Genomic DNA, 23,889 nt, shown 5'->3' with positions numbered 1-23,889 from the left:
CAGAGGCATGTGATCATGTACAGGTGTGTTGTCTGGCGCCCCCTGATGTTGGAAATTATAGAAATAATACGGACAGAAGAGAAAGATGAAGAGCAGCAGGAATTCAGGAGCTACTCAGAACCACTGAAATAATGATTCTCACACACACACACACACACACACACACACACACACACACACACACACACACACATACAGTATGTCTGGTGGTGTGCGTGTCCCCAGTTTGTGGGATCACACCCTCTGAGGGCCTGAAAACTCTTCCGGCTGGGTTCATTTTTAGACGTGTATGTTTATCCAATTTTGTGGAGTTTTGCTGGAGGACGTGTTGAACACCTGCACATTAAACTGGTGTTCACAGGGCGACGTGTTCCCAGACTCTGCCCAGTTTAATGCCTCCACCTGTCGGACATCTGACTGTCTTTCTGTTGTTGTAGAGATATGAGCAGCAACAGACTTCTTCACATAGCTTCTTCTAATGTTCAGCGTCCATTTTGGTTCTTCACATGCACAGGTGGTTCTGTTGTAGCGTAGATGGAGGCAGGTGGATGTCCACACACACATCCTCAGATGAGAAAGTTCAGGTCCTGCAGACCCGGAGACACAGAGACAATAACACCAGCGTGATGGACATCTGTTCCAGCTCCTCCTTGGCCCTCTCAGGCTCCTCCTCCTTCCTGATGTTCCCATCAGCTGGAGTCACCTCCATCAGCTGTCCTCCTCTGCTCCTCTCCTCCTCCTCCTCCTCCTCCATGTTGTCTGCTTGGTTCTCTAGCAGCTGTTTGTCAGTCTTAAGTCCTTCAGGATCTTCATCCCTTTCTTTGCTGTGTCCCAGAGTCTGTCCAGATGTTCTGTTCACTGTCCCACTGGGTCAGGACTCTCAGTGTCCAGATGTTCTATTCACTGTCCCACTGGGTCAGGACTCTCAGTGTCCAGATGTTCTGTTCACTGTCCCACTGAGTCAGGACTCTCAGTGTCCAGATGTTCTGTTCACTGTCCCACTGAGTCAGGACTCTCAGTGTCCAGATGTTCTGTTCACTGTCCCACAGGGTCAGGACTCTCAGTGTGCTGAGTATGCAGTAAACCATGCTGCTGGCTGCTTGGACAGAACCGGCACTGTCAACTGAAAGGAGTTAAAGTGTGTGTGATGAGAGCTCGTTGGTGTCTCTCAGGTGTAACGTACTGCAGGTGCAGCAGTGAATGGATGAGTGTGTAGGCGGTCTCAGGGAGCTGACGGGCTCTGATTGGTCTGAGAGCTACTCTCCAGGACCTGCCCGTCTATGTGGATCCCAGCTCTGTTACAAACACTCGAACATAACAGCGGCTGTGTACAATATTTTGTATTTGAAGATTTACCCAATGAGCATGTTGATAAATGGTATCGACAGTTAAACCGTTAATGGAAACGCATCGGTGGGTCAAGCAACAACAGCAGCAGTACAGAGTTGTGATTTTCATGTTATAAGCTGTGAGTCGTGTGATGTAAAATTATTTCAGTTATTACTTTATTACCTGAGAGTGGAGGTCCAGGTCCTTCAGTGTCTGAGTGGTAGAAGGACAGGTGGAGGAGGACACAGGTGTCACCTGCCTCTCACAAGCAGGTGTTGAACATCCAGTGGAAGAATCTGCAGGGAGGAGGAGATCATGAAGACCATCATCAGAACAAACCCAGCAGCAGGAAGAGAGTAAAGCTGCCTCTTCGATCTTCCCTGCATCAGACGCCTTCACATCTATCTCGGTCCGAATCAGTATTCACACTGTGGGTGATCAGGATGGTCACGTAGCCTCAGCAGGACAGATGTCAACTCTGATCTCACCAGAGGACACACAGCTGCAGATCATAACCATCATCAAACTGAGGTTGGTATCAGATCACATTACAGACTTCTGAAGGCAACAAGGAACCAGTGGGATTGTTTAACTGGATTCTAACCTGCAGAGAGATCAGGCTACACAGAGGAGAAAATCTGATGAGGTCCAACCTCCAAGAGCAACATTACAGTCGGATCGTGGAAGTCGAGCTCGTGGTCTACATCAGAAATATTCTGACGTGACGAATCTTAACTAAAAGCTGGATTCCTGAAAAACTTCTGAAAAACATAGCATGTGAAAGAACTGCTTGTCCAGATGAGTACACTGTCAAAAAAAATATGCAATACTTCAGCACATCTGCAGAAAACTGTCTGACCCCATGTAAAACACCTCAGAATAATCCATTATGTTCCACACATGCAGGAATAAAAGGAGCGTTAGTGTGTTCCAGATGACATCCGTCCCTCAGTACACTAACAGATACTCTTACATGTCAGGACTCTTACTGGGTACTTGAAAGTAGACAGAGTTGTGTTGTTTTAAATCACACACTGCTGTTCTGCACTGACAGGAAATGACCTCCTCATGTGAACACATCACCATCCAAAATATCTGCAGCTTTAATTATTTTACCCAGAAATCAACGTGTTTTTGTGTCCTCTGTTTAACACTCAATAAACACACTGATTATTCTGTCCAGCAGCAGCAGTGGAAAAGAAACACTTTGTGTTCAGGAACAGCTGCAGCTTCCTCACACGCTTTTAATTTGAAAATCGTTTAGGTCAGTGGCCCCGCCCCCTTCCTCTATGGAGCCAAGATGGCGACCGTTTAGGGTGGAAAGTGTCCAGAGTTTCACACTTCTTCTTTTGGAGCGTTCTGAGTGCTTCATCCTGGTACTTGTAGTGTTCTGATGTTTCTGTACTGGCAGTGTGATGACTGATGACTGTACCTTGCTAACTGTGCAGATGTTACTGATGCAGTAAGAGGATGATGAGCAGCAGTGATGAAGGTTGTTGGTGCTCCCGTTTCAGCCCGTCCACTACAGCCAAACGTGAGATAGCCACGCTTTGTCCTGTCTAGGCATGAAAGTTACACATTTCGTAAGCGTGAAACTTACACGCACGTAAATGCAATGTTACGTGGGATCATGTGACTAAGGTCCCGCAACAGAGATTTTGAGGCAATATGTTTAGACTGTCAAACGGGACGACGAGGTTCGAAACCAGGAGGTGACAACGTTGTTCTTAAGGTGTTTTTGGTTTCCTAACCCCAACCACGTGTTACAGTGGTGTGAAAAAGTGTTTGCTCCCTTCCTTTTTTATTTTTTTGCATGTTTGTCACACTTAAATGTTTCAGATCATCAAACAAATTTAAATATTAGTCAAAGATAACACAAGTAAATACAAAATGCAAATTTTAAATGAAGGTTTTTACTTTTAAGGGAGAAAAACAATCCAAACCCACATGGCCCTGTGTGAAAAAGTGTTTGCCCCCTAAACCTAATAACTGGTTGGGCCACCCTTAGCAGCAACAACTGCAATCAAGCCTTTGTGATAACTTGCAATGAGTCTTTTCCAGCTGTGGAGGAATGTTGGCCGACTCATCTTTACAGAGTTGTTGTAATTCAGACACATTGGAGGGTTTTCCAGCACCAACCTCCTTTTTAAGGTCATGCCACAGCATCTCAATAGGATTCAGGTCAGGACTTTGACGAGGCCACTCCAAAGTCTTCATTTTGTTTTTCTTCAGCCATTCAGAGGTGGACTTGCTGGTGTGTTTTGGATCATTGTCCTTCTGCAGAACCCAAGTTGGCTTCAGCTTGAGGTCACGAACAGATAGCTGGACATTTTCCTTCAGGATTTTTTGGTAGACGGTAGAATTCATGGTTCCATTTATCACAGCAAGTCTTCCAGGTCCTGAAGCAGTGAAACAGCCCCAGACCATCACACTACCACCATATTTTACTGTTGGTATGATGTTCTTGTTCTGAAATGCGGTGTTACTTTTACACCAGATGTAACGGGACACACACCTTCCAAAAAGTTCAACTTTTGTCTCGTCAGTCCACAGAGTATTTTCCCAAAAGTCTTGGGGATCATCAAGATGTTTTCTGGCAAAAATGAGACGAGCCTTAATGTTCTTTTTGCTCAGCGGTGGTTTTGGTCTTTGAACTCTGCCATGCAGCCATTTTTGCCCAGTCTCTTTCTTCTGGTGGAGTCATGAACACTGACCTGAACTGAGGCAAGTGAGGCCTGCAGTTCTTTGGATGTTGTCGTGGGGTCTTTTGTGACCTCTCGGATGAGTCATCGCTGCGCTCTTGGGGTAATTTTGGTCAGCCGGCCACTCCTGGGAAGGTTCACCACTGTTCCATGTTTTCTCCATTTGTGGATAATGGTTCTCACTGTGGTTCTCTGGAGTCCCAAAGCTTTAGAAATGGCTTTAGAACCTTTTCCAGACTGATAGATCTCAATTACTTTCTTTCTCATTTGTTCCTGAATTTCTTTGGATCTCAGCATGATGTCTATCTTTTGAGGATCTTTTGGTCTACTTCACTTTGTCAGGCAGGTCCTATTGAAGTGATTTCTTGATTGAGAACAGGTGTGTCAGTAATCAGGCCTGGGTGTGGCAAGAGAAATTGAACTCAGGTGTGTTTTAAGATGGCGCCGCACTAGCGGCAGCCTTTTGCGGCAGCTCCCCTCCCCTTGTTATTAGTATTATTAGTATTTTTTAAGCCTTTCTCCTCTCTTAGGAGTTGTTGTTTTTTCTTTCTCTCGTGTTAAGTTAACGGACCGTAATGGACTGTAATTTTTCCACGTTTCTGGTTGGGGGCTCTGTTATTGTTTACTCGCGTGATCAGCTGATCGCGCTGAGTAGCCCTCTACCTCTACTGCTGCTGCCCGGAGCGAGGCCTGAGATCCCCGTTGAACTTCGGAGAAGACGTCGGGGTTGCAGAGCTGGAGCTAAGCTAAAGGCGGAAAGGAGGAAATACAAACCAGCGGTACCGGCGATCTTAATGGGGAACGTGAGGTCGTTGGCCAACAAGACGGACGAGCTCGGCGCGCTGGTAAAGACCCAGAGAGAGTACCGGGAGTGCAGCATCATGTGTTTCACCGAGACATGGCTGCACTCACATCTCCCGGACCACAGCGCGGCCGTACCCGGCTTCAGGACTGTTCGGGGGGACGGAGACGTTGTGCAGAGCGGCAAGAAGAAAGGTGGAGGGATTGCAGTCTATGTGAACGAGAGGTGGTGTAATCCCGACCACGTGTGTGTGAAGGAACGTTTTTGTAGCCCGGACATTGAACTTCTAGCCGTGGGGATGCGCCCTTATTATTTACCGAGGGAGTTCTCGTCCTCCATCGTTATCGCTGTGTACATTCCTCCATCAGCTGACGCAGAGGCAGCAGTGGACACCATCCACTCCACTGTGTCCAAACTACAGACTAAGCATCCCGGTGCATTTTTGGCAGTTACTGGAGACTTTGACCAGTCTGGATAAAGTACTGCCAACTTTGCACCAGTATGTGAACTGCCCCACAAGGAACAATAAAACTCTGGACTTACTGTATGCTAATGCCATGGATGCATACAGTACTACTGCCCTTCCCCCCCTTGGTAGGTCGGATCACAACCTGGTCCTGCTGAATCCCAGGTATGTCCCCCTGGTGCAGAGGCAGCCTGTGTCCACAAGGACTGTGAGGAGGTGGACACAGGAGGCTAAAGATGCCCTGCAGGACTGCTTTGGGTCCACGGACTGGAATGTGCTGTGTGGACCATATGGGGAGGACATCAACAGCAGGACGGACTGTATCACAGAATACATTAAATTCTGTGAACACACCACCGTACCATCCCGGACTGGACACTGCTTCCCCAACAATAAACCGTGGATCACCAGTGACCTGAAAGTTCTTCTTAATAAGAAGAAAGCAGCCTTCAGGTCTGGGGACAGGGAGGAGCTCAGGAGAGTGCAGCGCCACCTGAAGGAGAAGATGAGGGAGTGCAAGGACTCCTACAGGAGGAAGCTGGAGGCCAAACTCCAGCAGAACAACGTGAGGGAGGTGTGGACCGGTATGAAGGAGATTACTGGGTTCAAGGGGAGAGAGAGACAACCAGGGGGAACCTGGAGAGGAACAACCAGGGGGCTCCCTGGAGAGGAACAACCAGGGGGAACCTGGAGAGGAACAACCAGGGGGAACCTGGAGAGGTCAAATGAACTAAACTGTTTCTTCAACAGGTTTAGTTCACCGCCCTCATCTGTCTCCTCCACACCTCACACCTCCAAAACACCTCTGCTGCCTCCCCCCCTCCCTCCTCTGCACCCCCTGGTGAACTGCATAGAGCCCTCAATCTCAAAGGGCTCTTCCTCCATCCATCCCCCCTCACCCCTCACCCCCCTCTATGTGACGACTGGCCGGGTTAGGAGACAGCTGGAGAGAATCCACCAGCGCAAGGCTGCAGGACCTGACGGCATCAGCCCCGTGGTCCTGAAGACCTGCGCTGTCCAGCTGGCTGAGGTCCTACAACACCTCTTCAACCTGAGCCTGAAGCAGGAGGAGGTCCTGGTGCTGTGGAAGACGTCCTGTCTGGTTCCTGTCCCCAAGAAGAAGACTCCATCTGCCCTCAATGACTACCAACCGGTTGCCCTCACATCTCATGTGATGAAGGTGCTGGAGAGGCTGGTCTTGGCCCACCTCAGGCCGCTGGTGAAATCTTCTCTGGACCCTCTGCAATTTGCGTACCAGCCTCGTGTGGGAGTGGACGACGCCATCATCTACCTGCTGCAACGAGCTCAGTCTCACCTGGATGGAACCGGTGACTCTGTGAGAATCACTTTCTTTGATTTCTCCAGTGGATTCAACACCATCCAACCACTGCTGCTGAGTGAGAAGCTGCGGGTGGTGGGGGTGGACACGTCCACCGTCTCCTGGATCAATGACTACCTGACAGGCAGACCACAGTTTGTCCGTCTGGGCAGTGTGCTGTCTGATACGGTGGTCAGTGGCACTGGAGCTCCTCAGGGAACTGTTCTGTCCCACTTCCTGTTCACCATTGACTTCCAGTATAACTCAGAGTCCTGCCATCTGCAGAAGTTCTCTGATGACTCTGCAGTGGTAGGATGTATAAGGGATGGACGGGAGGAGGAGTACAGGGCAGTAGTGGAGGACTTTGTGGAGTGGGCGGGAAGAAATCACCTGCTCCTGAACGTGGCCAAGACCAGAGAGATGGTGGTCGACTTCAGGAGGAAGGCGATGGCTCCACAACCGCTGAGAGTTCTGGGAGAGGAGGTGGACATGGTTGAGGAGTACAAGTACCTGGTGTCTCCATGACAACAGACTGAACTGGAAGACCAACATCAATGCTGTCTACAAGAAGGGGATGAGTCGACTCTTTTTTCTGAGGAAACTTCGATCCTTCAATGTGTGCAGCAAGATGTTGGAGATGTTCTACCATCTGTTGTGGCCAGTGCTTTGTACTTCGCTGTGGTCTGCTGGGGGAGCAGCATTGGAGCCGGTGACACCAACAAACTTAACAAGCTGGTTAAGAAGGCCGGCTCCATCATCGGCTACAACCTAGATAGTCTGGAAAAGGTGGTGGAGAGGAGGACGCTGAACAAACTATTGTCCATATTGGATAATCCTGTCCACCCTCTCCACCACCTGCTGCAGGGACAGAGGAGCACTTTCTCTAAAAGATTCCTCCAGCTCCGCTGTCACAAGGACAGATACAGGAGATCATTCCTGTCCACTGCCATAAGACTTTACAATAACTCACCTCTGGCAAAATCCATCACAGTACAATAACACTGTTGACTGTGTTTCTTGGTTGCTTGTATATTATATGTATATTATATATATAGATATATACTGTACTGTATGTGTATATATATATATATATATATATATATATATGTTGACTGTGTTTATTGGTTTGTTGTATATAATATATATAGATATTTAATGTACTGTATATATACTGTATGTACTGTGCATTTTATATTTTATATTTATATTTTTTATTTTATTGCTTTTCTGTTATATTATTCTATTCTATTATTATTTTATTCTATTGTTTCTATTATTGCTTCTGTATGTATGCTGCTGTGGCGAAAAAAATTTCCCCTCGGGGATTAATAAGGTATATACCTACCTACCTATCTACCATAAACCACAGTTAAGTTATGTTTTAACAGGAGGGGGCAAACACTTTTTCACACAGGGCCATGTGGGTTTGGATTTTTTTTTTCTCCCTTAATAATAAAAATCTTCATTTAAAAACTGCATTTTGTGTTTACTTGTGTTATCTTTGACTAATATTTAAATTTGTTTGATGATCTGAAACATTTAAGTGTGACAGACATGCAAAAAAATTGGAAATCAGAAAGAGGCAAACACTTTTTCACACCACTGTATATCACAAAGACAGCCCAAAGCGTGTCTATTTCACGATTCACGTGCTACCAGCTTGTACTGTGAGATCAGTGACACTCATCCGAGCATGCTGCAGGTATACAGAGAGTCTCCTGAAGTGGTGCAGAGACGTCACATTTACAGAGGAGACACTTCTGATGGACAGCAGAGGACAGTCAGGTGGACCTGAGGTGTTTGGACTGATACTTCTGAATGAACAAGTGTTAACATGTTAACAGAGAGAAGATTCATCCTTTCTCTTACTGATTATTCAGAACCACCGCTCAGCTTACCTGTGTGTGCACCGCCTGGACTCTGGCTTTGGTTCTGAACGTGGTTCTGGTCCCTTCCTAGTCGACAGCTGCTGTGTTTCGGGGTGATGTGCTCGCTAACGCTGTGAGTTGGGTTCGGACTGTCGGTTCTGAGGGGCTCCACGTGGTTCACACTGGAGCTGCAGCGCTGACTCCACAGCTTCACTCGCTCTGCCTGGTTCAAACCAGCTGAACAGTGACTCAGCAGAGCACCCGGGATGTGGTTCTGGTTCTGGTTCTGGTTGAGGGCCTGGACAACATTGTGCTGTAACATGCTGAGGCACTCCCCGAGGCAACTCAGAGTGGCAGCTGAGGTGGTCTTTAACAGGAGCAGGTCCTGGTCCAGAGGAGGAGAGAAGGAGGTGAGAAGGAGGAGAGAAGGAAGTGAGAAGGAGGAGAAAAGGAGGAGAGAAGGAAGTGAGAAGGAGGAGATAAGTAGGAGAGAAGGAGGAGAGAAGGAGGAGAGAAGGAGGTGAGAAGGAGGAGAGAAGGAAGTGAGGAGGTAAGAAGGAGGTGAGAAGGAGGAGCAGAGAGACATCTGAGGTGTTCATGTTCATTTACTTTCAAAATAAACGCACCACTGCAGCTGATGACCTCATCACTATTATTCCACACTAATACCAGATTAAAGCAGGAAACATTAGATCATCTTATCTGACAGGTGAGACATGATAACTGCTCGTCACTCATAACTTCAGTTATATAATACGTATAATAATTATAGAATAAAACACTCATTTCTACTGGTTTCTTTTGAGTGAACACATGTGAAGCATTACTTCATCCAGAGAGGACAGCGGTTCGTCTCGGGGGGGCAGGGACTCCTTGGAGTTGACCCGTGTCTTGTCCTGGGTGTCGGCCGGGGTCATCACCTGCGCACAGACAAACAGATGGTTGTCATGGTAACAGTTGTCTGATCCTCACAGCCCCTTCAGATACAGAGATGATTTCAACTTTAATTCTGCCTTTAAAAAAAAAAAAAAAAATTCCCTACAGATATATTGAGTTTAGATTTGATAAAATGACATTGCAGATGTATGCAGGATGTGTCAGGAGGTTTAGTCAGCGGGAGGCAGAGCGCTTCACTATTCAAACACTTTGACACTGCGGCCGTATGACGGGATGTTTTACTGCCGTGTCAGCAGTCTGAGGTCCCGACAGGGTTTTTAATGTTGCAGCCTGACAGGAGCTGTCAGAGACACACAGAGCATTTAATGTCTGCAACAAGACGACAGCTCCGTGATGTTTTCCAAACATCTTATACATCAGCAGCAGCCACCATTCAGCAGACAGACACCTGCTCAAATGGACCAATGAGAAGCCTCGAATGAGCCGCGCCATTCAGACTGATCATCATAATGAGTCAGAGCTGAATTACAGAGATCTCTTTACATCGGAAGGACCTTATAGATGTCTGTTAAAAAAAAATTAGACTAGTCAGAGCGAAGTTACCACAAGTCAAGATGAAGATCAAATCTGCGACGTTAAAACATCTTCACAGAAAAACACACTTTCAACTTTAAACTCAGATCTTTGTAAAACAGTCTTTAAGAGTCTCATTCAGAACATCAAACGTGTGTGTGTGTTACTGTGAGTGTACCTTGATGCTGCTGTCAGAGTGATGTCGAGAGCACAGCTGGAGCTGAGTCATCCATAACTCCTGTTCCTCAGTGTCCACAGCTAACAGAACACAACACAGTGATAGTCAGTGGGAGAGCTTCATGCTGAGACACACCTGAGCAGGTAAACCTACACATCACACCTGAGTGGGTTGTCAACAGACACACACACACACACACACACGCACACACACGCACACGCACACACGCACACACAGTGGTCGACATGTTCCTTCAATAACATGATCACATGATCAATCACATGTACGATCAAATAGTTCTGAGGCTAGTCGGTGTGAACGGTGCACGGTGTCATGTGCAGGGAAGGAGGACGTTACAACCTTCAGGAGTTCCAGGTTTCACCACCAGCGGTCGTATTCACAACGACTCCTCGGACTAAAAGTTACTCCAAGTGACGAAATTCTTAAAAATTGTGACGTTTTCTAAGAATTTCCCCTGAAAGTTCAGAGTAGATCCTTGTAAAGATCAAAGTTATTCACAAAAACTGCTGAAGTCTGTTAAAGAAACTCTACAGGTTATATGTGCAGAATGATGTTTGTGGTCGATCTCATCAGAGACACTCTCTTCTCCCCCTCAACACAATAACACAGAAATGAAAGTGACGGAAGATATTTGGTGAGTGTAGAAATGACTGGAGTCTGTTCTAACCTTTATCAGCAGTGACCACAAACAAACACTTTCACAGCCTCGTATTGACACGCAGTTCATTTTATCTCCACTGGAGGTCACTGTTCTTTCTGTCCCATTATCGCCAAGAGTGCTTTTCTTTTTTTTATCAACCAATCACAACTTTTAAAAAGGATGTGTCACCTAGCAACAGGGTCTACCACACCTCCTCACCACGATCAGGGTTTCTGTCCTTTCCTTGATAAGACTCCTTGATAAAAGTTTTCAGGCTCAGTTAGGAGCTCTCTGAGTATGTTTTTGAATATGGACCCTGGACTGTAAATGACGCTTCTCCAGGCAACTTGAACTAATCCTGACTTATTTTCCAGTGACGAGTCATGAATGAAAATATGCACCCCGACTTCTGTCAGGTAGGACAAACCACACGATGTGCAGGTTACCATGGTGAAGTTCCTCTCAGCTGACTGTCGATGGAGCATCATGGTTACCATAAATAGATAGATCCTGTCAACAACCTAAATAAAGGAACATCACGACATTCTCGTCTTTTGAAACCTAACCATCAGTGAAGAGTCAGTGAATGAGCCGTGGAAGCTTAACCTCTGTTCAGAAACAGCTGGATTTACTGACATCTGTCTGACTCCGTTAACCTCACAGAGAGATTCAGCCTCTGGTAACTGCCGTCTCCAATATGACGACAGCTAACAGATGACACACAGACTGAAAACAGACGATGAAATTCAGACTGAAAGACCAAATCTCGACTAAACATCAACTACAATAATCAAGTAATGACAATATGACATATAAAAGTATCAAATATTTCAATCAGAAGACAGTGTTCATACAGGAAGTGTTAACTTTATGCACCTAAACACGGCTCACAGCGTTTTTTACTCATTAACTGTTTCACACGTGTTACTACGGCGACTGTTTGAGTGCTTCTGATGAGCTGTTTGAACATTTACGACTGTCTTTCACTGCACCTCCTGGGTGGACATGCTGTTAATGGCAGTAATAATCACTACGTGACAACAACACAAACATTTTACTGACTCTAACTGTACATGAAGACACGTGGTCTCACCTCTGAGTTTGTAGAAATCCCCGGCAGTGGACTGAACAGTGAACATGTAAGGAAAGCTGTCGCTGGACGCCACTGTGGCCCCAAGGAGAGGCAGAGAGCCTCGAGGAGATCGCTGGCTTTTACTGACTTCGTTCAGATAATACTGGAGCTGACTGACCCCTTGGTCCAGGACAAAGAATCTGCATGGGGGAGACAGGAGGGAAACATGAGGAAGACATCCGAGACATGAGACGAGTGATATTATCCCTCTGCATAAATTTTCAGATAAACACAAACCCTTCACACCTCCACAGTCGGGAGGAAGTCGCCTCTCAGGCTTTAGGTGAGGCTGAGTTTGGATTCAGACTGCAGGCTCATGGGGGTTTTATTTCCTGTGGTGGCTATCCACATTTTAAAATCTGCATTTCAACAACGATCCTGGAAGTCCTGGAGGGATCCGTCAAATTTCAGCTGAGCTCAGCAAAGCTGACTGATGTCAGTCTAGGGAAGGGTCATACGAGGACTTCTCAGCTGTCTTCTTAACCGAGCGGAGAATTCAAGGCTCTAAATATATCTCTTTTACTTTTTGGGGAAAAGCTAATACACGTATTGTAGAAGATTTAAATTGTTGGTTGAAGACCTGGTTTAATGTTAGGATAAGATTAGGTTTAAGTGAGGTTTAGGTTAATGTAAGGGTTAGGTTATGTTTAGGTTAAGGTTAGCTTTATGTTTGTTGTATGGACAAGAGGAAAATTGACCCAAAACCACAACAGGATGAAGGTTAACAAGATTTATTGTTAAAACAGGTTGTGATGTGGGAATTGTTCAAAAGGTGAGGGGAACAGAACATCCAGTCAGTCCTGGGCTCAGCCTGAGACACTAGGTAGTATAGGAGTGTCGAGGGCTGCTGGGCAGGGGAGAGTCTATGGCTGGCTTGGCAGGTGGAGAACCAGCAGCGGGTGGAGAACTCGGGGAGCAGCAATGCTGAGCAGCAATGATGAGGCAGACAGGTGTGTACAGGGACCAGAGGTCGGCAGGTGAGAGACGGCTGGCAGGTCAAACCAGAGGTCCTTAGGGTCTGGAGTCCAGAGAGGTGAGTGCAGTAACTCAAAGGCAGGAGCGGCAGTCTGCAGGTGAGTGGAGAATTACCAGTCAGCGGACGAGAGAGGAGCCCACGTGAGTGGATCAGGCAGGGGGTTAGTCTTCTGGCAGGGTATCAGGAAATCCTCCAAAACACACGGTCAGGTTTGAGCAGGATGGCATGCCGAACTCTGACACTGAAGTTGACGGAACGACAAAGTGGGAGTGGATATACTGCTGAGGTGATTAGTGGGATGAGGATCAGGTGTGTCAGGAGCCAGTTGATGGACAGCAGGTGGAGCCTAATGAGCTGCAGACAACCACCAGACACGCCCACCAACACAGGACATGCCCACCAACACAGGACATGCCCACCAACACAGGACACGCCCACCAACACAGGACACACCCACCAACGCAGGACACGCCCACCAACACAGGACACACCCACCAACACAGGACACGCCCACCAACACAGGACATGCCCACCAACACAGGACACGCCCACCAACACAGGACACACCCACCAACGCAGGACACGCCCACCAACACAGGACACACCCACCAACACAGGACACGCCCACCAACACAGGACACGCCCACCAACACAGGACACACCCACCAACACAGGACACGCCCACCAACACAGGACACACCCACCAACACAGGACACACCCACCAACACAGGACATGCCCACCAACACAGGACACGCCCACCAACACAGGACACACCCACCAACACAGGACACGTCCACCAACACAGGACACGCCCACCAACACAGGACATGTCTACCAACACAGGGAAAACAGAGGATGGAGAGGGATCCTGATAATCTTAGATTTAGGTTAACGTTAGAGTAAGGTTAGGTTTAGGTTAATGTAAAGGATAAGGGTTGATTCAGGTTAAGATAAAAGGTAAAGTTAAATTTAGATTAAGGTAAAGGGAAAGGGTTGGTTTAGGTTAAGATAAAGGGTACAGGTTGGTTTTCGGTTAAGATAAAGGGTAAGGTTAGATTTAGTTTAAGATAAAGAGTAAGGTTAGATTTAGGTTATGATAAAGGGTAAGGTTAGATTTAGTTTAAGATAAAGAGTAAGGTTAGATTTAGGTTATGATAAAGGGTAAGGGTTGGTTTAGGTTAAGGTTTGGGTAAAGGTTAGTTTAGGTTTAAGTTAAGGTAAAGGGTAAGGGTAAAGGTTGGTTTAGGTTAAGGTAAAGGGTAAGGGTTGGTTTAGTACTAGTTATTATTACAGTAATTCTCCAGGAACTGAATGAGTCACTGTCACTATCCTCTGAACTGATGAGAACAGGTGTGTGTGTGTGTGTGTGTGTGTGTGTGTGTGTGTGTGTGTGTGTGTGTGTGTGTGTGTGTGTGTGTGTGTGTGCGTGTGTGTGTGAGAGTGGTAATAAGACTACACACATTCAGAGTGTGATCATAGATCTCATTACACGACTGGATGCTTTTGCTATCGATCCACTGGCACAGGGGGTGATCCGCTCCAGAGGAGGAGGGGGAGGAGGGAGAGGAAAAGGAAGAAGGGGAGAGGGGAAGGGGGGGGGGGGTGCAGGAGAGGAGTGCAGGGCTTTCCTGATCCTAGATGACTCATTCATTGTTTCTGGAACTCCCACCCCCACATTACCTCTGACTGAGGCAGCACAGAACTGAATGAATGAGTGGATGAATGGAGGGAGACTGATAGGAGACACACTGATGTACACACACCTGTTTATCAGCTGATGTACACACACCTGTTTATATCCTGTTGGATGGATGTGAAGGATTGTTGTGTCAATGATTGACAGATAAAATATTGTTTAAAGTGACTGAGGGATCCCCACAGCCGTGTGTGTGTGTGTGTGTGCGCGTGCGTGCGTGCGTGCGTGCGTGCGTGCGTGCGTGTGTGTGTGTGTGTGTGTGTGTGTGTGTGTGTGTGTGTGTGTGTGTGTGTGCGTGCGTGCGTGCGTGCATGTGCGTGTGTGGCTGGGAGTTAACCCAATACATTTAGGTGAAAAAACAACAACTTTACAAATCCATCGAGTGAAACCCAGTGACGTCATGCTCTCTGAAACTACAGGAGCAGACAATAAAGACAGAAACAACACAAAGTGTGTCTGACCCACACAGACGTGACTCCAGCTGACTGACAGACAAACTCTTCCGTCGGACACCTACCGGCTCTGCCAGCCCTGGAGCAGGTTGGTGTATTTCCTCAGGGAGCCCTCCAGGTGCCGCCTGGACACGGCTTCATGCTCCTGAGCAGCCTGGATAGACGGCTGCCTCTTGCCGGGGCTCCGCGCTGGGCTCTCCTGACGCGCTGCCCGGTTCATGCTGCTGCTGCTGCTCGGGATGCTCTCGAAGTAAAAAAAAAAAAAAAAGCGCTTCACGGCTGTAAACAAACCGCAGGGAGTCGGAGGAGAGCCGGGTGATGTCAGAGCCGCGAGGTGCAGTGGGGACTCACAGGAAGCAGGTGGCGCTTCCCTCCATCCTCACTCTACTGACAGACAGGTGGGATATTCCGACCTTTCTGCTGCGCTGCAGCCTCCACCTCCTCCACCCCCACCCCCTTCGCTCGACCCCTCTTTCTCTCTCTCTCTCTCTCTCTGACGTCATTGCGTTTTTTATTTTGGAAATCCCGGGTTGGTCACATCCTCAGCTCGGAGTGCGGCCCCCTCAGCATGCCTCAGGGAATCAATAATGCAGTAAAACCTGACAGAGCATCCTCCAATAATTATATTAAAAACATCAGTGGACTCAAGTTCCTCCAATAATCATATTCAAAACACCAGAGATCAGACAGACTCAGAGAATCAACCTTACACACCTGCTTTTCTCAGACTCCTTTCCTCAATGTTTTATACGTCAGCATCGATGTATTATTGTATACAACAAATGTATAATTATTATTATTATTATTATTGTAATTATTATTGTCGTTGTTTTCTGTGCATATAATTATATGATATGTTATGGAGCGTGTTGTCCTGTATGTGGATGATCATTCTATAGACTGTTATAAATTAAATAATTTATTATTCAGGACACACGAATTTGTTATCTATAACCGACCATTTCAAAAATACTATAGCTGAGTTTGTAATGTATTGTTGCATATATATATATATATATATATATATAAAACGACTATGTACGTCACACGCACACGGAAACTACAACTCCCAACAGGCTTGTCCGCGGCGCCTTACGTAACGTCATCAGCAGCGGACGGCTCCTGTTGTCTGCCCCGGTTCTCTCGGTGAAGCATTCTGGCTCCTCTTCGTCCGCCGGTGGGAGGAAGTCTGAGAGATGGCGGCTCCCCTCAAAGTGTGTATAGTCGGCTCCGGAAACTGGTGAGATCTAATATTTCATATTCGGTCTGTAGATGTTTTATGGTCTGTATGATCAGAAACTTAAAAGAACTTAACTTCCCGCTCTGAGACCCGTTTCTCTCCTGTTAAAGCTGCAGACCTGTTAGATGAAACCAGACCTGGTCTGGACCAGGTCCACAGCTCGGCTGTGTAACAACCCTCCTGCTGAATCAGCACTTGGATGAGACACACCTGTCAGACCTGGCCCAGACCCTGTCCAGACCCTGTCCAGACCTGGTCCAGACCTTGATTTGGTCCAGACCTGGTCCAGACCATAACCTGGTCCAGACCTAGTCCAGATCTTAGCCTGGTCCAGACCATTCCATACATTTTGTTATTGAGCACTTCACCTTCACCTTCATCATCATCATCATCATCATCCACCTGACGACATGCTGATTAAGCAGCAGGACTGGTTCCGATGTGTTCGTATTCACCGTGTACGAGAAGAGTCCGTGTGAACGGCGCCCCCTGGTGGTGTTCACCACGTCACAACTCTAATGACCTATCAGCCTCGAGTTCACGGGTCGTGACGTGTTTGCTGACGTTAACAGAAAGGTCGGAGGTCGTGGAAGTTCACGTTTGGTTGGATGTGAAGCTCATATATTGTAATATTAGTCACGTAGAGTTTGTCTTATAATAACTTCGATAACAGCCTACATCTGTGAGTGCTTCACCACCGCAGAGACGATCCATCCGCCGGACAGGTGACTCTCATCCAGGTGCTGATTCAACAGCAGGGTTGTTACACAGCCGAGCACTCGGGCAAGAATGGGACCACATTTTACTTTCAAAACTCCACCAACTGTTCTTCTCAATTCCCAAACGTTTACAGAGTGTTGTAAAAAGAAGAGGTGATGCAACACAGTGGTGAACATGAACCAACTTTTTAGAGACGTGTTGCTGCCATCAAATTCAAAATGAGCAAATATTTTTTATAAAATTTCTCAGTTTCAGCATTTGATATGTTGTCTTTGGTCTATTTTTAATTAAATATGGGTTTACATTATTTACAAATTCTGTTTTTGTTTACATTTTCCACAGTGTCCCAACCAGGTTGTGTTTTATTGGATGTAAATGTACCTCTGATCTTTGTTAATCTGTGGAAATGTACCAGTAACAGAGTGAAAGCTCTCAACCGACCGGTGCAGAGAGTTTCAGGTCCACCCGTGATACCCGATGAAATCTGCTCATGTGGTCACATGATTGACTTTCTGTCCCGTCGGGGTTGCAGGGGCTCAGCCATCGCCCGGATCGTCGGACACAACGCCCAGTTGCTGCAGCGCTTCGCCACCACGGTGAAGATGTGGGTGTTCGAGGAGCATGTGGACGGCAGGAAGCTCACCGACATCATCAACACGGAGCACGAAAACATCAAGTACCTGCCGGGATACAAGCTGCCAGAGAACGTGGTGAGAATCAGCACGATGAACCCTGATGGGAAGCGGCGAGTCGCCACGGTCTGATCGTGATGTCACTTCCTGCTCAGGTGGCCGTCCCGAGGCTCTGCGACGCGGCAGACGGAGCCGACCTGCTGGTGTTCGTGGTTCCTCACCAGTTCATCAGGAAGCTCTGTGACGAGATGGTGGGCTGCGTCTCCACCACAGCGCGAGGAATCACTCTCATCAAGGTAACCATGGTGACTGAGGAGATGCAAGAGGGACACGGGAAAGATGACGTCCAAAATGAAAAGGACATAAAAATCAAAGCTTTTAAACAGGAGAATAAAAATACAGTAAATAGTCCGAAATGTCAGTTAGTGAAGTTCAGCCTGAAGGTGAGATTTAAAAGAAGTGAGTGTGTGTTGGAGATTTAATAGTTCACATGACAACTGAACTTCAACAGAAGAAGTTTAGAACCAACAACAGCTCTAACTGGAGCTGTGACGATTAATCAATTAGTTGATTGACATAAATGAAAATACCAACTATTCTAATGATGAAGTAATTATTTTTCAACGTGCTAAGCTTCTCTGATTGCAGCTTCGTCCATGTGAAGGTCTCCTGCTGCCTTCAGTCCTCCTGCAGCTCCGATAAACACTGTTCACCTTCCTCCTCCAGTTTCTGATGGTTGAGTCCACAGATTCATTCAGGATGAAAATAGTTGTTGGATTTGAGCACGGCTCAGTGGTCAAATGGTTCCTGACAGGACGAGTGTCATGGACGTGATGTGAATCGCTCCACACATCTTTAAATATATATCTTTAACTATCACAGATGTTTTCATGGGATTCAGTTTGTCTGTCAGGAGCTGAAACCTTCTTTTCATAGAACATCCGGGATAATTCATGTCTAAGTGAACAGAATGAAGCTCTGATCTACATTTACAATGCAGCCATCACACACACACACACACACACTCGCACACAGACACACACACACATACACACTCGCACACACGCTCACACACACATACATACACACACACACACACACACACACACAGACACACAATGTTCCTCTGCAGTGTGTGTGTGTGTGTCTAAATCCCACCTCTGTCCAGGTAAAAAGCAGATTAAATGTGTGTGTGTGTGTGGTGTGTGTGTGTGTGTGTGTGTGTGTGGTGTGTGGTGTGTGTGTGAGGACACAGCTGCAGAAAAATCCTTCAGAATAAAAGCATCATCTAAAGGAAGGATTAAAATCATGTTCTCCTCACAGCTGTCTGTGTACAATTTAACGTTAATATAAAGATTAATATAAATTAGTGACGTGATGTTTTAGAGCTGACAGGCAAACAATTTAAATTATTGTAACATGAAATGATCCTAATTATGTGTGTGGACAGATGAGTGTCCTGTCCATGGTTGTCTCCGTCTGTCTGTCCTCCATGTTCCACGTACATCGCTGCCTGCTTCACGTGACCAGCTGAGCAGCCGTCTGTCGTTTTATCTGTTCACTCATGGATGTAGCACCTGTCACCTTCATCCTGCTGTCTCACCTCCCTCCTGTCCCTCTCGTCCCTCTCGTCCCTCTGTCTGTCCTTCAGGGCATCGATGAGGGTCCTGAGGGCCTGAAGCTCATCTCTGACATCATCCGTGAGAAGATGGGGATCGACGTCAGCGTCCTGATGGGAGCGAACATCGCCAACGAGGTGGCAGCCGAGAAGTTCTGTGAGACCACGATCGGTAGGACGGATGCAGTCAACGTGAAATAAAACATTACATTTGTTTAATAAGATGTCCGTCATGGTAAACCAGACCCAATATATCCAACTACACAGAATCAAGCTTCATTTCTTTCAACATAAATGTGTCAAACAAACACGTCTGTTAAGGACTCCTCAGATTTTTTCATTAAAGCGTCTCAGAGGTCTCAGTGGGACTCGGTACCACGTCTCTGAGGTCTCAGTGGGACTCGGTACTGCGTCTCTGGAGGTCTCAGTGGGACTCAGTACCGTGTCTCTGGAGGTCTCAGTGGGACTCGGTACCGTGTCTCTGGAGGTCTCAGTGGGACGCAGTACCGTGTCTCTGGAGGTCCAGCTGGGTCATCATCAGACCACCTTTGACCCTGCATGATATAAACAGCTCTGCTTCAGGTGAATGAGGCCAGTCCAACAGAGCAGCAGATAATACTGCTATTTATATCTGTTACCTAACACTTGCCAGTATTTATACAGCAGCTCCATTAACCACAGCACAAATCTGCTTTATGTCTGTAGAGAATCTGGGAGGAATAATCCTACTGTTATTAAAACACTGATGAGTCTGAATATTATCAGGCTCTGAGCTGCAGCTCACTGAGAAATAAAATATTAGAAATCAAATGTTAGAAATTACATGTCAGAAATAAAATATTAGAAATCAAATGTTAGAAATAAAATATCAGAAATAAAATGTGAGAAATAAAATGATAGAAATAACATGTCGGACATAAAATGTCAAATAGAAATATAACTTTTGAGATAAAATATTAGAAATAAAATATTAGAAATAAAATGTTAGAAATAAAATGTTAGAAATAAAAGACTAGAAATAAATAGTCAGAAATAACATGTCCTGTCTCTGTCACTGTGTCTCCATCTGTCCCTGTCTGTCTGTCCCTGTGTGTTTCTCCATCTATCTCTGTGTCTGTCCCCGTGTCTCCATATGTCCATGTCTCCGTCTCTGTCCCCGTATGTCCAGGCAGCAGGATCCTGGAGAACGGTCTTCTGTTCAAAGAGCTGCTGCAGACTCCAAACTTCAGGATCACTGTGGTGGATGACTCGGATACAGTGGAGCTGTGTGGAGCTCTCAAGGTACACACAAGGGACACAACCACAGACAGGAAGTTACCCAGCTCATGTTCCTGTGTGTGGTTCTTACTTCCTGTCAGGGTTGTTAGGGTCCAGACCCAGGTTCTGTCTTCTATAAGTGTTCTGTACTGTTCTGTGTCTCCCGGTCCGGGTCAGAACATCGTGGCGGTGGGCGCCGGGTTCTGCGACGGTCTGCGGTGCGGCGACAACACCAAGGCAGCAGTGATCCGTCTGGGTCTGATGGAGATGATCGCCTTCGCCAAACTCTTCTCCAAGAACGGCTCCGTTTCCACAACAACCTTCCTGGAGAGCTGCGGCGTGGCCGACCTCATCACAACGTGCTACGGCGGCCGCAACCGCCGCATCGCGGAGGCCTTCGCAAACACGGGGAAGGTGGGTGCAACGAGGACACGTCACATCCATTTAAAACTTCTCGTACGTTTTAAACTAGTTGTTAGTGACGTCGCTCTGTGGCTCGTCAGACACGACGTATCCTAAATGATCTGCTGCCGCTCCTCCTCTCAGAGCATCGAGGAGCTGGAGAAGGAGATGCTGAACGGTCAGAAGCTGCAGGGACCGGCCACCTCCGCCGAGGTCCACCACATCCTCCAGCAGAAGGGCCTGGTCAACAAGTCTGTGAACTGCTTGTTCCCCTTCACTGCTGTTTACTGCCTGTTTACTGCTTGTTTACTGGGACGTGTCGAGCACATCACAACACTTAGAGCTGCAGTTGGGGAAATACTCCTTGTTTGTTTTCTTGCTGAGAGTGAGATGTTCAGGTGGATAAGGAGGACCGAGCTGCAGTCAGTCATTGGACCAACAGATAGCACAGAACTAGAATTGAACTACGACCCACAGAGAAAGTCACCTGTACTGGTTTCCAGTGACCCAGTGAGACGTGTCAGAAGTCAACTGGTGGGATTTGTTGCCCTCTTAGTGTGTTTCAGTTATTTAAGACTCAGCGGTCGGAGCATCTTGGTGATGCTGACACTTCTGCGGAGCTTCTGGTGAATAATGAACAGGATTAACTTCCACAAATATATCAGGGACACAAGTCGTATTAATTATTGTGATCTGCTGCAGCAGTGAATGCCGGGTGTCAGGATGGAGTCTTTAAAACGAGTCTGAAATGAATTCTCACCAGATTTATTTTCTGCCTCGTCAACTCTTCACAGGAACATAAAGTTATTTTACAGAGTTTCATTCTGAATATTGATATTAAAAGACAGTTTGTAGAGTTCATTTTTACACTGTATATGTATATATCGACCCGTTAGATAACTGAGTGTTCATGAATCAACCCTGAGAGAGTGTGGAGGGAGAAATGTGTTAAATTCATGGTCAGGTGATGTGAACATGTGCGTGTTGATGTGAACATGTACGTGTTGATGTGAACATGTAATGTGTGATCCTGATGATGTCTGATGGGGGCGTGTCCTCCTCCCTCCAGGTTTCCTCTGTTCACAGCCGTGTATCAGATCTGCTTTGAGGGCCGGCCGGTCCAGGAGATGATTGCCTGCCTGCAGAGCCATCCAGAACACATGTGACGACCCGCCGGGCCTGAGAGAGCTGCTGATGGTGATGATCACACCGGGACCAGCGTCGGATCCTCCTGCTGACAGACACCTCAACTCAGCAGGTTGATTCTCCGGACTGTTTAAATACTGCAGCTTTTCAGATTACGTTTGACAGTCCTCCATCAGTGACGTGAGGACACAAAGAAACAGCAGACCAACGCTGTCTGGGTCGGTTCTGATGGATCAGAGCTCAAACATCTGCAGACTGAGGACAGACGGACCAACACACACTGGTATTGTTGGGAGGATCTCCATCAGCAGCTCACTGGTTCATCTCTGAAACACATTCATCTGCACAACATGGATGGAGGTTTTTCTGAGGTCAGCTGTGTGCTGTTATCGGCTCCACCTCCTCCCCCCCCCCACACCTCCTCCATCCCCCCTCCTCCACCCTCTTCTTGGTTAGTATCCTCCTCCACATCCTCCACCCTCCTCCTGTTTAGTACTGATCACATGGTGCTCCTCAGACAAACACACCAGCTCTAACTGTCTTCTTCCTGTTTACTTTAACTAACTGTCTAAAAACGGACGTATCTATTTTAAATAATGTGATTATAATAAGTGCAGCCTTATTACAATTTTATTATTATTATTATTATTATTATCACTATCACTATCACTGTGTTAGAGGGAGACTCTGGTGTCTCAGCCTCGACCTGTTCTCACTGTGACAGGAAATCAGACGTCCAGGTCTGACTGAACAGAGAAGAAGTGTGTGTTAGAAAAATATTAATCTGTTGTCACATATCAATAATCACCAGGCAGCTGCTGTAAATGAATAAACTACCAGCCATCACCTGACTGAGGTCTCCTGTTTATACCGGCAGACAGCTCGTCCTCAGCCTGACGGCAGCTCTCGTGGCCTCTGACCTCTTATGGTCACGAAGTGTTAGAATGACGACTGCAGAGCTGTTTAAAGGGTTATTAAATTTTTAAATGATTATAGACATAAATCACAAACGGTTCCGTTCAAACTCTTTACTGAAGTATCTTTATTTAATGTGTCTGTTCTGTCCACTTACTTTTGTTTGTCTCCTTCTGTCCTCCTGATTGAGTCTGACTGTTTATTTATATATATATATATATACATATATATATATATATATAACTGAATAATCATGAGGTTTTTTTATGTACCTGTTTGTCTGATGCTACCCATTGAGAGATTCAGGGAGGCTACTGTGGTGCTGTCAGTGTGTGAACGTGATTCTGTCAGTGGTGTGGTAGTTTAAAAAACACTGTGTAACTATAGAGGAGACGTATCAGTGGGTTTACATTCAAATAAACTCTGTGGTTTCTGCTGTTCAGTGAAACTTGTGCTGATATTTAATCTCAGACAGACTCATCAGCTCCTTTTAATTCATTTGTTTAATTAGAAAGTCACAGTCATGCAGGCTGTGGATGGATGAATATGTGCAGTAATACATAAAGTTATGAATACTATTAAAAAAAGGAGCTGTATGTTAATTATTATGTGTTTTAAACTGCTGCTCCCTCAAATTCACTGTAGCCTGTCAGATACACTCAGATAAACAGAACACTGGCAGCCTTTAGTAATAATAAACATGACAAAAAAACACAAATGAACTTGACTGATAATTTTTTTTCAATGCACTTGTGTTGAAGGCTTTTTAAATAGCTGAGTACTGTTGTTTCTACATATCTGAATATTTGTTCCTCCTGTAAAATCATAGAAAACCTTCTTATCTGACCCATTTTGTGCAAGTGCTCCACAATTTTGGTTAATTACTATCAGAGCAGTTTTGACCAAA

General features: G+C 46.4%; 2 protein-coding genes across 3 annotated transcripts in view; one reads left to right on the top strand and one right to left on the bottom strand.

Annotated features, from left to right (window-relative positions):
- The window catches only part of LOC138631994 (oxysterol-binding protein-related protein 10-like), a 29,895-nt gene extending 14,408 nt beyond the window's left edge, over nucleotides 1–15,487 (bottom strand). For both annotated transcript variants that reach the window (XM_069717230.1, XM_069717228.1), the window contains exons 1-6: nucleotides 15,118–15,487; nucleotides 11,888–12,066; nucleotides 10,134–10,213; nucleotides 9,313–9,405; nucleotides 8,516–8,870; nucleotides 1,513–1,625 (exon numbers count right to left, since the gene is read on the bottom strand). In XM_069717230.1, the coding sequence (XP_069573331.1) occupies nucleotides 1,513–1,625; nucleotides 8,516–8,870; nucleotides 9,313–9,405; nucleotides 10,134–10,213; nucleotides 11,888–12,066; nucleotides 15,118–15,272 (975 nt within the window). In that variant the 5' untranslated portion in view covers nucleotides 15,273–15,487. The remainder of the gene's footprint in view (nucleotides 1–1,512; nucleotides 1,626–8,515; nucleotides 8,871–9,312; nucleotides 9,406–10,133; nucleotides 10,214–11,887; nucleotides 12,067–15,117) is intronic.
- A 677-nt stretch (nucleotides 15,488–16,164) lies between these two features.
- On the top strand, nucleotides 16,165–23,766 carry gpd1l (glycerol-3-phosphate dehydrogenase 1 like). Its single transcript, XM_069717258.1, has 8 exons — nucleotides 16,165–16,292; nucleotides 17,545–17,722; nucleotides 17,800–17,940; nucleotides 19,296–19,434; nucleotides 20,431–20,543; nucleotides 20,697–20,933; nucleotides 21,066–21,172; nucleotides 21,991–23,766. Exons 1-8 carry the CDS (start codon nucleotides 16,249–16,251, stop codon nucleotides 22,085–22,087), a joined length of 1,056 nt encoding a protein of 351 aa, XP_069573359.1. The 5' UTR covers nucleotides 16,165–16,248; the 3' UTR covers nucleotides 22,088–23,766.
- Nucleotides 23,767–23,889: the final 123 nt, after the last annotated feature.

Source organism: Brachyistius frenatus, unplaced genomic scaffold, assembly GCF_029030835.1.
Source record: "Brachyistius frenatus isolate BFR_SWC_R1_liver_20210118 unplaced genomic scaffold, ASM2903083v1 Contig_171, whole genome shotgun sequence".
NCBI lineage: Eukaryota > Metazoa > Chordata > Actinopteri > Embiotocidae > Brachyistius > Brachyistius frenatus.
The sequence above is the reverse complement of the archived record's forward strand: the minus strand, read 5'-3'. Positions and strand labels throughout refer to the sequence as shown.